This window comes from Hyalella azteca, unplaced genomic scaffold (genome assembly GCF_000764305.2).
Source record: "Hyalella azteca isolate HAZT.00-mixed unplaced genomic scaffold, Hazt_2.0.2 contig2316, whole genome shotgun sequence".
NCBI lineage: Eukaryota > Metazoa > Arthropoda > Malacostraca > Amphipoda > Hyalellidae > Hyalella > Hyalella azteca.
Genome location: NW_025932596.1, coordinates 179,600 through 194,037, shown reverse-complemented (window position 1 = coordinate 194,037; position 14,438 = coordinate 179,600). Strand labels below are relative to the sequence as shown.

Below are 14,438 nucleotides of genomic sequence, written 5' to 3'. Positions count from 1 at the left end.
AGTAAAATTCGTCGAATTTTGTGCCGGAAAGAACATAAAAAACCTAGAAATTACAGAGCTCACCACATTTACAGGGCAATTCGTAGTTGATATAAATCTACTATTCATGTTAGTCTGACGACTTATTTCAGGCAGACATGTAAAATGAACGAATTTTAACAAATTCATCACACATGTCACAAATAAATTTTAAAGGGAATTCTGTACCATAAAAAAATGAAACAAATAAAATTTGGGGAACGTACACAAATAATATTTTTTCTAAGTGAAACATTATTCACAGAAAGTGCCAAATTCCGTAAGCACACGGTAATTTCATTAGTTTCAGCAATAATAAAATAAAATTAGTAGGTGAATAACTGCAAAAAAATATAACTCAGTACTCACTGCAGTGAGTGAAGAGAGCGCATTTTCTCGTCGACGAAAACTTGAGGTCACGGACGGACAGACGGACGGGCGGACGGACATGGAGAGCACAATAGTGTATTTTTTCCATAAATGAGAAAATGCGCTAAAAATGATCAAGCAAGTTGAATAAAGAATCAGAAATAACTATAAGAAAAATTATGATTTATTCTGCTACTAGTATGAGAATTAAGGCTACTCACCCTGAGTGCCGACCAGGATGAGAGTGATCAGGCGAGTTGAATTACGAATCAGAAATAACTATAAGAAAAATTATGATTTATTCTGGTACTAGTATGAGAATTAAGTCTACTCACCCTGCGTGCCGACCTGGATGAGAGTGATCAGGTGAGTTGAATTACGAATCAGAAATAACTATAAGAAAAATTATGATTTATTCTGCTACTAGTATGAGAATTAAGGCTACTCACCCTGCGTGCCGACCAGGATGAGAGTGATCAGGTGAGTTGAATTACGAATCAGAAATAACTATAAGAAAAATTATGATTTATTCTGGTACTAGTATGAGAATTAAGGCTACTCACCCTGAGTGCCGACCAGGATGAGAGGGACGTCGGTAGTAGAGCGGTAGTGCGCCATCTTGGCGTAGTAGCTGTAGATGGCGTTGAATGAAGCCTCGCTCTCCAGACTGAACACGAATATAACCGCGTCCACCCAGGCCGTGAACTGAAATGCGTACACAAAATTATGTGTAATTTAAAATGTATCGTTTTAAATGCCAATAATATTAGTTACAGGAATATTTCATTTGGTTTAATAAACTAGACGCTTCCACCTAAGCCGTCTGCATGACTGAACACGAATATAACGGCGTCCACCCAAGCCGTGAGCTGAAATGCGTACAAAAAATGTGTGTGTAACTTAAAAAGTTAAAATGTAACGTGCTAAATGCCAGTAGTATTAGTTACAGGAATATTTCATTTGGTTCAATAAATTAGACGCGTCCACGCAAGCCGTGAACTGAAATGCGTACAACTTACATCAGTAACATTAACATCTCATTTGATTCATGCGTATTCAGGATACACGCGAAGATAACAATGAACTGAAATGCGTAACACGCATATTCGTTGCATTAACATTGCTTATGATTCAATAAGTGGTGTAGGTATCCACATGATTCAATAAGTATTCACGATACACTCGATGATCACGATTATGGCAAAGATTATAGCTGCAAAGATTATAACCCATAAATATTAGTTGCGCAGACAACTCATTTTCATTTTATTCATTTCATTAGGTACAACAAGCGGATAAGTGTCCAGTACAACATCCACTGACGCCATGAACTGCATTGATTAACATGGAAATTAGTTACATTAAGCTTACATTTGATGCAATACGTGAATTGCAGTGAGTGCCATTAGATATTGATTAACATTAAACTTTTAGTTTATTCAATAAATGATCGATACGCGTACTCTAACACGGTGATCTGCAAAGCGTAGCACTTATATATAAGCTAAAAAAACCTAAAATGTTTCATACTTAATGCGTATACGACTCTATTTAATCTTTCATTAGTGCCAGCTGCTGTCTATTTTCTAAATTAACTTATGATTATGAAACAACATGAGCTGCAATCATCATTATTTATCAACAATATATCGTTTAACTATTTTAAATGAGTATGTACCTCTAATTAGCACCGTGACATAGTATTTGAAGGTCTACATGGATGGACGTAGTCAAAATTTGAATAATTTTTAAAGAACGATAAACGAAATGAACGCGTAATTGTGGCGCTATAATGTACACTTCACTACATTTCTACATAGGGGAATATCAGAGACATTAGTATTCATTATTTAAAAAAAAAAACTTTGCGTAAAACCGAACATGTTTTAAACACGTTTAATGTTGATAATGCTCGATTTGAATCACAGAATGCGTTAGTCACCCGCATAAATATTTTCTCTTAGCTGTCGTAGAAAATTTTCTATTAGGAAATTTTGATGCCTAACTATCCAAATCGTTCTGTTCAATTTGTTTCCGACAGACTCACATTCGCTGAGTTATACTTTACTTGCATGGATAACGATCAAATCACGTTTACAAACATGCGTAAAATCTGATTAATTCACGATATATGTACAACCTATTACTGGAAAAAATTTCAGACGTCGGATTGACTGAATTATTTGCCCTTAATAAATTAAGGAATCACCATCGAATTGATCATTGGTTCGATAGTTAAATGAAACGGAATTTTATACCATGCTCTGGCTGGATGTGTCATTACTTGAAAAATGCATTTTTATTTCTAGCCAGCAGGGTCATTAGGTAAATAAAATGTTATTTATTCCCAGCTCGGAAGATAAGAAATTAAAAGAAGCTAAAAGAAACAAAATTCATCTCCAAGCTAGCATGCAAGGTTGGTGAAAGTAAACTGAACTCCTAACCATTCGTGACTCGCATGTTCGTTTGTAAAGAAACAACGCAAGTTCATTACAAACTCAACAGCTCGGCAGTAAACGATTCCGGGGCTGGAAATTCCAGAGGAGCGGGAAGGCGTGCACAGCTTCATCAAACCGAACTTTTGAAGGCAGCTGAAAATCTGTCAAAATTGTGCCCTGTACAATAGGTAGCACTCGACGCACAGACCTACACAATGCACGCTTAAAATAAAGTTACCAAACCGCAGCCTCGATGATGAATCACGCACAAAAATGCAGCCAGTTTCAAAGAATACCACAACACTGCATTAGGGTCCTAAAAAAATTCTCCTACGGCCTATTGAGAGCTAGAAAAAATCCACACGAAATGCCCAGTCAATAGGAGGGTAAGGTTTAAGAAAAAATTGCCAGGTTCAATGGAAGAAGTGAGAGAAGTGTAGCGTTCCAGAGGTGTGAATTGAATGCATTTCTTTGGATTAGCGACACGAAGAAAGCATGAAGAAATGATCGACGGTGAAATCGTATGTGAGCCTAAGAAATCCCGGGTACCTTCAGAGCCTTCAGAACCTGGGTAATGCCTCTCTAGGCTATTTTATCTCAAAGAGGAATTAGGATTTAGGATTCCGAAAAATTTGATGGGGAATTGATAAGTGACATATGTTTAATTTTTGCTCAGAAATACGTTTCACGTACGACTTCGACGTTTAATTTAACAACATCTGGATCAAACAAGTGGCAGTATATTTTTTTACAATCTAACTATTCGTTTACATGTACATTCACACATGAATTATTACGCCGCGATTAATTTGAAGTTGGTTACAATAAAACACATTCTCACCGTACAGATGAAGACTCGCAATTTCCCGTTTAAATAACAGCAGATCTTCGCAATAACAGCAGAGAAGTGAAGACTGAACAAACAGAACAATCGTGTAATTCTAAATGAGATCATGCAATTTCAAACACTACGATCTATTTTTTAAAACGGCCAAGCAAATCTGGGCGCTACATACCACTTAATTCCTAGCACGACTGGGCAGTTCCAGATACTACCGAATAACTTTAAACATTACCAGACAATTCCTATAACGAATAGGCACTACCAGACACTACAAGAGTAAATGTATACACTGCCAGGCAATTCAAAGTACTGCTTCACAATTCCAATCGCTGTTCGACAATCAATATCAACGCATGGCAATCTTTAACACTACTCGGCAATTCATAACACCGCTTCTAAAGAAGTCAATTCGAGGTAGTATGAGAATGCGGTCAATAAAAGAGGGCCTCTAATTTGTCGCCGAGTTCATAGAGTGTCGAGCACTGGAACGAAAGAGTGAGATGTTCTCTATTTACACATGCAAGGCGGCACCCTCATCCATCATAAGCTCCGTGACATCCATGTCAAATATTCGACCGCTGACCGAGCAGTCATGAGTCAAGTTATTCGGGTGGGTCTCATGCCGTGGGTTTATATGCAAGCCATCATAAACGGCTTGGCAGAGTTTCAAACTTGATCATCTGAATAAAGCTCTAATTTAGTCATTAACTGGTGCTTTTGCAAGGCCATTTATTCATTTAATGAAGCAATTATTCATTCAATGAAGCAATTATTCATTTAATAAAACAATTATCCATTTAATGATGCTGTTTATTCTTTCAACGCGCAACGGTAGCAGATTTATAGCATATATAGCACATTCTTGCCAGGAATTTAATCACCTAAACGGAAATGGACACAAATTGTCCGCTTTTTACGCACGGCTCTGATAGTACAGTGAATTACAGGCTTTAGGTAACATGTAACTTTCTTATCATCATAGTGCAATTTCTTGATATAATCGGTTGTGCACGACAAGGTCAAGTATAATACACTACAGCGCTCAATACTCTAAGGCTCCCTGCAGATTTTAATGAGATAACGATCAAATGCAGGGAAATTTAACATCAATCAGAATGAATTTGATGAGAATCATAAAGTAGTTATCAACGAGCAGAGTGAACGTCACTGAAGATTTGAAAGGAACATAATAGTTCACAATAAGACACCGTTGACACGAAACGCGTAACAATGGAAAATTGCAATCGATGTGGGCAGTCTACGAAACGCGACGGTATCATACATTCACATTTCACTAACGCAATGGCAGACGTGCTGTTTGAATTCTCATTGTACGAACTAATGTCTTACTTGAAATATATTCAAATATATGATATAACACAAGTGTTCACTATCATACTAATAATAAATTGATAATTCTTAGCTCCTTTCGACTGTTAGAGCATACGAACGAAATTAGTTCATTTTCTGCACGACACATGCCTAACCATTACACGAACACATGCGTATCTTCAAGTATAATCAATTAATCATCCTCCTAAACACATGCGTCTGTTCGTGTGTAATCACCGCACGAACTATACACATAGATTACGCATTTGCGTACTCAGATTATGCCTTTAATCAGAGCCGGTGATCAAGCGGAAGGTTTGGCGTAGAGGGACGCGTAAAATTTTCCCTCGAAAATCGATCTCAGCCATTAGCGGCTCTTACGAACGCCTGGATGAATGCAGGCGGCATGCATGCATGAGTCCTCATTCTGCTCATGCATGAATGACGGCTTTTTTTAGTGCAGCGATGACCGCAGTGAAATGACAGCACCTTTTCAAGCAGCGATGCAAAATTAAACAGAAGCATCCCACTAAATGCTCACTTTAAAATAAAGTAACTCGTACATTAGTTTTGGTCGAATGGTACTCTTAAAAGGCTATAATTTTGAACATTCATAAGCGCTTTTTCAAAACAGCGATGCAAACTTGAACAGAATCATCCCGCTAATTGACTAAACGGTTCGATTTAAAACAATTATTTACACATTAAAGAGACAAAGGTTGTCTGGAGTTCTCTCATGATCCGATAATTTCGTCGAACATTCATCGAAAATTATAACTTTTTATACCGATTTTATAGTTCAAAAATTTTACCAGGCTGAAAAATTTTTAGGAAACAAATGGCCATTGTCGCAAAAAAAAAAAAAAATAGAACTGTTGAGCGTAAATATTCCCTACTGACACAGAAAGTATACATCAGGTACGAATCTTAGAGCATGCAAATAACTAACGTTAATCAATTTCTACAAGATTACCTGCCGTACGGAAACGCATGATCGAAGCATAAAGATTAACTTGTACAGTATAAATCTGGAACGATTATTAGCGCATGCAAATCACTGATGTTTATCAATGGCTACACATCAGTGATTTGTTCATGATGTTTATCAACGGCGCGAACGTTCGATCAAAACATGAGGAAGAGGAGGCGTTCTCGAAATTAGAACTCCTGCTGCGCGTTCGATGACACGAATGTAAACACAGAGAGCAACAATAAATGCTTGTAACCCGCTAAATTGATAACAAAAGCTTGCAAGCGGTGCTGCATCTTGCACAATACATCGCCCTCGCTGTCCACTCACCAACTGTAATGATCGCACAAAAGCAAGTGTCGATAATCCGTCATCGTGCATACGGTAAAGCAGCGATCGTGAGTGCCGTGCAGTCAAGCAGAACTAGTACAATATATTCACGGTACAATAGCGGCTAGTTTTTAAAGGGTAAAGTATTGATGTGGTATGGAGATACTAGTGAAGTATCGATGTTTTGTCTGAAACGTTAGGGACATTTTTAAAGTGTCCCTTTTAACTAGTATGCAATTTTTAATTATTTGAGAAATATAAATATAAAATAAAAAGAAGGGTTAGGGTGAATCCGTATTCAGAGGCAACGCAGTCTTGTGGATCACTAATGTCACAAAAAAAAATTTTGGGGGACTTCCGAATATTTAACAGCGTGTAACATAATTCTAGATCATCTTAATCTGTAGCCGTCCTAAATATCATTCGTAACTCAAGGCCTGATAACTAGAGTTAGCGTCAAAACGAAAAAAATGCATACAAAAATGCAAACTTGCTTTCAAATGCTGCCTTCATGTATTAAAAAGAAAGAATGGAAATAATCATAAATAGCTTAATATATGCTAAGCTCGATTGCGATGATGATGAAGAAGGTTTTAAGTGAAAAAGGAATCAATTGAAGTTATAAGAAATGTTCGATATATAAGAGCGTGAGAAATCTGCAATGACGTGTAAAATAGGCGTTACAGACACCAACTAACCCAACATTAAAATAAAAGTCAAACGTAGAAATATAGAACGCTAAGGATAAGGTACGAAAAAGAAAAAAATTCAAAGTAAAAGCACTCAAAATACTGAAAGAACACCTGCATTGCGCTCGAGTTTGAGCGGATGTTAAGAATTCGCTGCGGCCTTGATGCTAACCTGTCCTAAAGCGAGACTAACGACGCCAGCTACAGCGAAAAATCTTGGCAGAAATATCGACGGCCGCCGAACGTTACGTCGTTGTGTTGCACGTAATGGTTCCGCCATTTTACATTGAGAATTGAAACGTGCATACGGCAGCAAACACAAGCCGAGTGCTTCATGTGTGTCGTGAGCGCGAACTCTTAAGAATCAAATCCTGGACATTTTTCTTACTTCGTTAAGAAGTAAATTTGAGTGTAATTTACAATCAGCAATGGACGTCGGACGTATTGAATAACACTGAAATTGTTCACTGAAACCACTGCCAGGCTAAATTATTTAATGAACTCATTCCAATGTTAGGTTATCATAGTACATTAGTACAAGATATTTAAGAAAAGAGCAGCTGCAAGCTAACAGTCAAGAACACTTGCTCTGAAATCGAATCCGGTGTTGCATGAAGCATCTGTCGGGCATACTTCAATAGCCTAGAACTTCGATCCCATCAAAACGATAATGACAATAATAATAATAATAATAATATTTAATGCTTTATAATTGGTTCCTACGCTTATGCATTTCATAGGAAAAAAACTGTAATTCCATCAGGAAATAGACGCAGAAAAAGAGAAAAAAATATTTTTACTTTAGGCGCAAATATTGAATTATAATGTAGACATAGAATAACTGAAGAAACGCTGTTTTTTCTTTTTTCGCATAGTAAAAATATTAACTAGAAGCACAAACAGCAACCGTTGAAGAAGTTGGCAGAAGAAGTAGGTAATTTGAGGCAGGAAGTGGACAAGAGATGCCCTAAGCAGCTCTTACACTCACAGAAATGACGGAGACTTGGTCAAAAAATGCATTTTTGTCGCTATGTGAGTCATCCTGACTCAGTTTAGTTAGGCGAAAGGAGATATCAATGTTACGTCCGGTCTTTGCTCGTGCTGTGGGTAAGAAGGTTCGTCACTATTTAGACAATTTAACCCATTAATTTTCTGAGCGTAATGCTCCTATAATAGGTATTTCTGTTGGCGCACGCACCGCCGGCCTTCAGGCTAAACAGACGGACATCGGCGATCACAATTAAAAATTTTGTCCTGCGAATAGGAGACAACAATGAGACAAATGTTCGGCCACCGTTAGAACTGTTATAATTTTCCTCTGGGGAGGCGTTCTGCATCTTTTTCAGTTGCTCTCACCCAAGCTTGAAATCCAAATGCATTTTATTATAGGTACGGTACTAGAATTAACTCAAGATTCATCTTCAACAAATATTTCGATCACAACATTCGCTGTGATCGGAAATCGCAAATCGGCGTTTACATTTCATTTCCAACATCAAAGCTTTAATTATTACGTCAAACACGAAAATAAAGCCTCACACAACAAAATCAGGCGTCAAATAAAGTCAAAAGTTTAATGAATTATCTAAATTACACAACTTTAACGTGGTTAACACTCAAACATACACGAATTAATGTTCACAATCTATACAATATACAAAAGTCATCCTATAACATGCCCGGAACCTACGCTGATATTTCTCTACATAACAATTATAAACAAAAAATTATTATTATTAAAAAATTTATTATTAATAATAAAATTAACAAGTAAACTCGCCGCCAACACGCGCTTCTGAAGTGCACACTGAAAGAAATGAGTGATACTTTGTACAAACAGCGATGCATTTTTTCGTTTTTGCGTCCATCATCCTGACTCAATTAGGCTCGGTCATATAACGTACTATCAGTGTACAGCAACATGCAGAAAATATATCACTATTTGAACATAATTACCCGTTCAGTTTTTGAGTACCGGTACACCTGTACATTCAATACGCAGCACAACTTGCACAGAACGCACAACACATGCACACAACGCACAACACATGCACATAATCCAGCATATATATGTTCAGCATGCACATAATTCAGAGCTATACAAACAAAAGAAGCATGGAGCTGTATTAAGAAGACGGTTGGGAGTAACAATACAAGCAAGCAAGAGCATAGCACCCATGGAGGCCTCCACACTGAATGCATGTGTGGATGGTAAATGCATGGCGTTAACATAATTAAAATGCATAGACAAAAGCTTCAACGAATTTAGCTGTCAGGTGCACGTAGGTGTAGAAGAACAAGCGTAATCAAAATGAGAAGACAACGATGGAGCAGGCTACTAAAAATATTCTATATACATATAATTAAAGAATAGTTTTGCTTGCATAGGCTATATATTATATGACTGGCAGTACTGTTTACTTTGACTAGCGCATATAGCTGCTTGCTTTATTTTATAGGCAAGCTATGTTCAAATAGAGATGCACTTTTTCGCCCCAATGTGGGTCATCCCGACACAGATTATAATCCGGCAAAAAGGCGTAATCGGCGCTACGCCAGCTCTCTGCTCTTGTGGTCGGTGAGGAAGTGTGTAGACAATATTTTGTTGACATATACAAATTTTGACAAATGCTATTTTGACAATATAACCCATGCAATTTTCAGCGTGCAGTGCACCAGCAGCTAGTGATGTTATACAGCTAGTGATGTTATACAGCTAGTGATGTTATACAGCTAGTGATGTTATACAGCTAGTGATGTTATACAGCTAGTTAGGCCAAATGAGGCGGCCATGTGAGGTAGGCCAAATGAGGCGGCCATGTGAGGTAGGCCAAATGAGGCAGCCATGTGAGGTAGGCCAAATGAGGCAGCCATGTGAGGTAGGCCAAATGAGGCGGCCATGTGAGGTAGGCTAAATGAGGCGGCCATGTGAGGTAACAAATTAAGGCTATTGCTTCAGTTTCTCGCGTACACAGGCTTTGGAATTTCTTACTTGTATTTGGGGGCAATTGTACTTGTGTTTCTCAGTATTAAAATTGTCCCGGAGATCATATTTTAGTGGAGACAAGAAATTTAGTGTACAAAAGATCAGCTTAATTAATACTGTTCAATTTAACCGCTTAGATATCTTGATACAGCAACGACTTTACATTGCCATTGCATAACTAACCACTTACAAGTTAAATTTTTTGCGAGGTTGGGTTATCCATGGCAATTAAAATTCCTTAAAACAGTAATAAAAACGTAATTTGAACAGGAAAAATCACGGTAGACGACCTGTTAGAATCAAAACGATTCTTTATCGATTAATCGAAAATTTTTAGTGGAACACATGGTATCTCAACGGACAAACTAAGACGAGAAATTCGCCCATTAGCAACTAACGTGAAATCAACAACAGCAATAAAAAATAAAACAACAAAACACATTGCAAAAGATTGCAGGACCGAGCAGACCTTGCAACAATAAGAGGCTCTGGCAGACTATGTCTAAGAGATGCAAACAATGGGAAATATTTCAAGGGCCGAGCTTTTGACCACAAAACAAAATCTCCAAACCATTAAAAATAACCTTAAACAGTTAAATACTTTAACCTCCAAAAATGTTCAATGCAAAGAAAACTTTTTTCGTAGTATTTTTTCAAGTGTTGCGGAATATTCTTTAAGGGTAACCAAAGACCTACTGGCAGCTTAAGAGAAAAGCCACTACAAAAGCGGACAGGAATGCAACCGAGCGTATATAAGCCCGTCTGCAACACAGCATATATCGTACAATGCTGAATAGTCGAAGATTTTCACACAGCTTCGAGAAAGCATATTCTTAAACAAACGCTGTCATCCCCATGCCTGAATTTTTCCTCATTGGTCTTAGCAAGAATAAAGAAATGATCTTGGAAGCTTATCTTGACTGCGAAGGTTGGATAAATGTTGTACAAATCACCATTCACTAAAAACACGAAAACAAATTTATTCTTCAGCTATTTTATCCACGAATCAAACTCGAGAAATTTACGTGAATAATAACGATCAAAAAATCCCTACGAAACATGAAGATATGATGTCAACAAGAACAATCTTCAAAATGTAATAACCTCAATTAAATAACCTTAATACCCTCAATTGTTAAAAGTGAAGAATTTATTTTGCATATGCCAAGCTAAGAGGTAATTCATTGAAAATGAAATCATTATTCCAGAGTCGGCCAAATAAAGGCCTCGGTATCTGTAAGGTCTCTAGTGATGAAGAAGCTGTGAGTGCGGGATGCAAATGAGATGACCGGCACGGGATTAATGAATAGAAAGTTATGCGAGGCATGCAATAACGCAATCAAGTTCTCCAGAGACAACAATAAAACACTCCACAACGCAAACCACCATTCACGCTACTCTCTCTATACAAGACAAAGCTAGAAATTTGACTGCGTTCAAAATGAGCCCTACTAGTGAAAATAGCGTAGAAATTATAGTCCATGGAACATTATCTATTTCTCGGGACGAAAGAATCACGAGTTTTAAATAAGATCTCAATTATTATACAAATTTTTATGAGTAGTTGAATAATAGTCGTAGTAGTAGGAGTAATAAATCATAAGAAATCTGACGTTGAATCAACGTTATTTTGAATCTATGTTATTTGAATCAACGTTATTTCGTTGAATAAACGCTAAATAAACGTTGTTTCAAAAGTTGTTTGGTAGGAATGCTGGCGTATGACAAAGATATCTGCCTTAGAAGCGTTACAAAGGAACATGGAGAGCCAAAGACAACTGTTAGCTTGAGCCAGACAATGGCTAGAACACAACCGCCGTCCAGTGAGCGCTATAAAACAGCGATGACCAGAGCGCATACTTGGCACCACTTGACGCTCTCCAACTTACAATACATTCTTGTAGAAACAATGCTTGCTTTGTCAACAAATTCAGCTGACAATGTGACTGGACTTGAACTGTGCCGTGTATTTTATTGCGATGGTTTACTTGATATTTAGAATCAACGGCATGTTGAAATATCGTAAAAATCCCCTCTCGTTGATATTGTCTCTTACAATGGAAACAATACCGGCAGAGATAAATGTAAATCACGAAAATCATTATGAACTACAATTGAATAGTTATTATTAATTATATGATTACGTTAATAGATAAACTTTAAAACCTTAATTGTAAAATTGAATTTCATTCGTGTTTTCCGGCTGCTTAATCAACAACCCAATTCCAACAGTGAACACAGGGAGAAAGTGCATGGGAAATAGAATTTATTTATTTATTGATTTAAATTTTGCCATATTTTAAATATGGCATACATCAGAAAAAGGCATGAAAAATACCCTTGATTAGCATGAACGATTCTACAAGCCTGACTTCGTCCATAAATTAAGGTTTGCTTTCAGGAAAATTCTCACGGGCGCAAGCCAGTAATTGAATGTGCGTACTAGAATAATTTAATCCAATCAAGACACGGGCGACGCGGTTGGTCACGCGAGCACAACGTCAAAGCATTAAGCACTTAGAAGGACCGAGTATAAAGCGATTTCTCATCGGACTGTTCGATTTAAACGAGATTCATGAGTTTAGAACACGCAGACCGGTTGCCGCTTTTGTCAAGTCAAGGAGTGTCTTATTGTACGCCTCAAGAGGTGCTTGAGTTACGACCAGGTTATTTCACGGCTTCCGATGCATGAACTTCAAGAGGCGACGAGTATAAGCAATGAGTTGGTTAGTCATTTATATGTAGGATTCTAGGAGCTGCATCCTTGGCCTGGAGCAAGAACAACGTTCAGCGGCTTTCATTGCATTCATTGCAGGAAACTTCACTGCACAAAAGTCCATATGTGCAGCCATGGGTAAGAAAGACATCAAAGGCCGGAGAAGATAAAAGACATTATTGATGCAACAAAGCATGCGTTTTCAAATGGATGAACGAACTCTACGATGGACTAAAGCGTGAAATTCAATTACTAATATTGGCTTTAATTTTTATATGTGTGTAAATGACCGATGAACTTGATCACATATGCACATAACTGTTAGATTCACATATGCATTTCCGTCCACCAAATCCTAGCAGCTAATTATGAATTGACAATTTTTCTAGAGGTGATTTAACAGATATTTAAACTACTGGATAGTTAAGAATCTGTATCGCGCCATTTCCCTAGACTACTGAACCTTTAATGGTCCGTACCGACTTTCCAGTCATCCTCTTGAAAAATAAGGAATTCAATCCACTCAATTCAGTTCAACAATGACTTTTCTATCCGAATTAACTACTAACTACCTCTAACTACAGGAATTCAAACGCCTGAATATAATTCAAAAATAACTTTACTACTCGAATTACCTACTAACTCATGGGAAATTAAGATTGTAATTTAATTAATCCCCAAAATGTACTCGGCACAAGTTCACTCCCCACCCGGCAGAGACGCCAGAAGTTTCTTCAGGCGGTTTTTAGGAGGAGTTTTTGAGTGTGAAGTAACAACTTCTCAGGCGGTTTTTAGGAGAAGTTTTTGAGTGTGAGGTAACAACTTCTCAGACGGTTCTTAGGAGGAGTTTTTGAGTGTAAGGTGACAACTTCTCAGGCGGTTTTAAGAGGAGTTTTCGACTGTGAGTAGACAACTTCTCAGGCGGTTTTTAGGAGAAGTTTTCGAGTGTGAGGTAACAACTTCTCAGACGGTTCTTAGGAGGACTTTTTGAGTGTAAGGTGACAACTTCTCAGGCGGTTATAAGAGGAGTTTTTGACTGTGAGTAGACAACTTCTCAGGCAGTTTTTAGAAATTTTTGACTGTGATGTGACAACTTCTCAGGCGGTTTTTAGGAGAAGTTTTCGAGTGTGAGGTGACAACTTCTCAGGCGGTTTTTAGGAGAAGTTTTTGACTGTAAGGTGACAACTACTCAGGCAGTTTTTAGAAATTTTTGACTGTGATGTGACAACTTCTCAGGCGGTTTTTAGGAGAGGTTTTTGAGTGTGAGGTGACAACTTCTCAGGCGGTTTTTAAGAGGAGTTTTTGAGTGTGAGGTGACAACTTCTCAGGCGGTTTTTAGGAGAGGTTTTTTAGTGTGAGGTGATAACTTCTCAGTCGGTTTTTAGGAGAGGTTTTTGAGTGTGAGGTGACAACTTCTAAGGCGGTTTTTAGGAGGGGTTTTTGAGTGTGAGGTGACAACTCATGAGGTCACTAATCCCATTAGGAGGCCATTGTTTGTCGACGCGGAGGTGTGGTTGTGAGAAGAGGATTAGCAGCAAGGAGCAGGAGACCAGCTTGCCAACAGACCACACTTGAGAGCTTTCTCTCGTGATTCTTTCTATCTCTTATACAAGATCCTAACTGCCTGAATGGATTGTTGTCATCTCGTTGAATGTTAAGTTTGTGTATTTACTGAAAGAATTGTTAATTTTATGCATTTTCTTTAAAAATGTGGGGTGTGCGTAAGTAAAAAAATTATTTACTGAA

The 14,438-nt window shown here is 37.7% G+C and overlaps 1 protein-coding gene across 2 annotated transcripts in view; it reads right to left on the bottom strand.

Moving 5' to 3' along the window:
• The window catches only part of LOC108672047 (centaurin-gamma-1A), a 154,653-nt gene that overhangs the window by 47,497 nt on the left and 92,718 nt on the right, over positions 1-14,438 (bottom strand). For both annotated transcript variants that reach the window (XM_047885528.1, XM_018159664.2), the window contains exon 4: positions 951-1,092. In XM_047885528.1, coding sequence (XP_047741484.1) covers positions 951-1,092 — 142 coding nt within the window. The remainder of the gene's footprint in view (positions 1-950; positions 1,093-14,438) is intronic.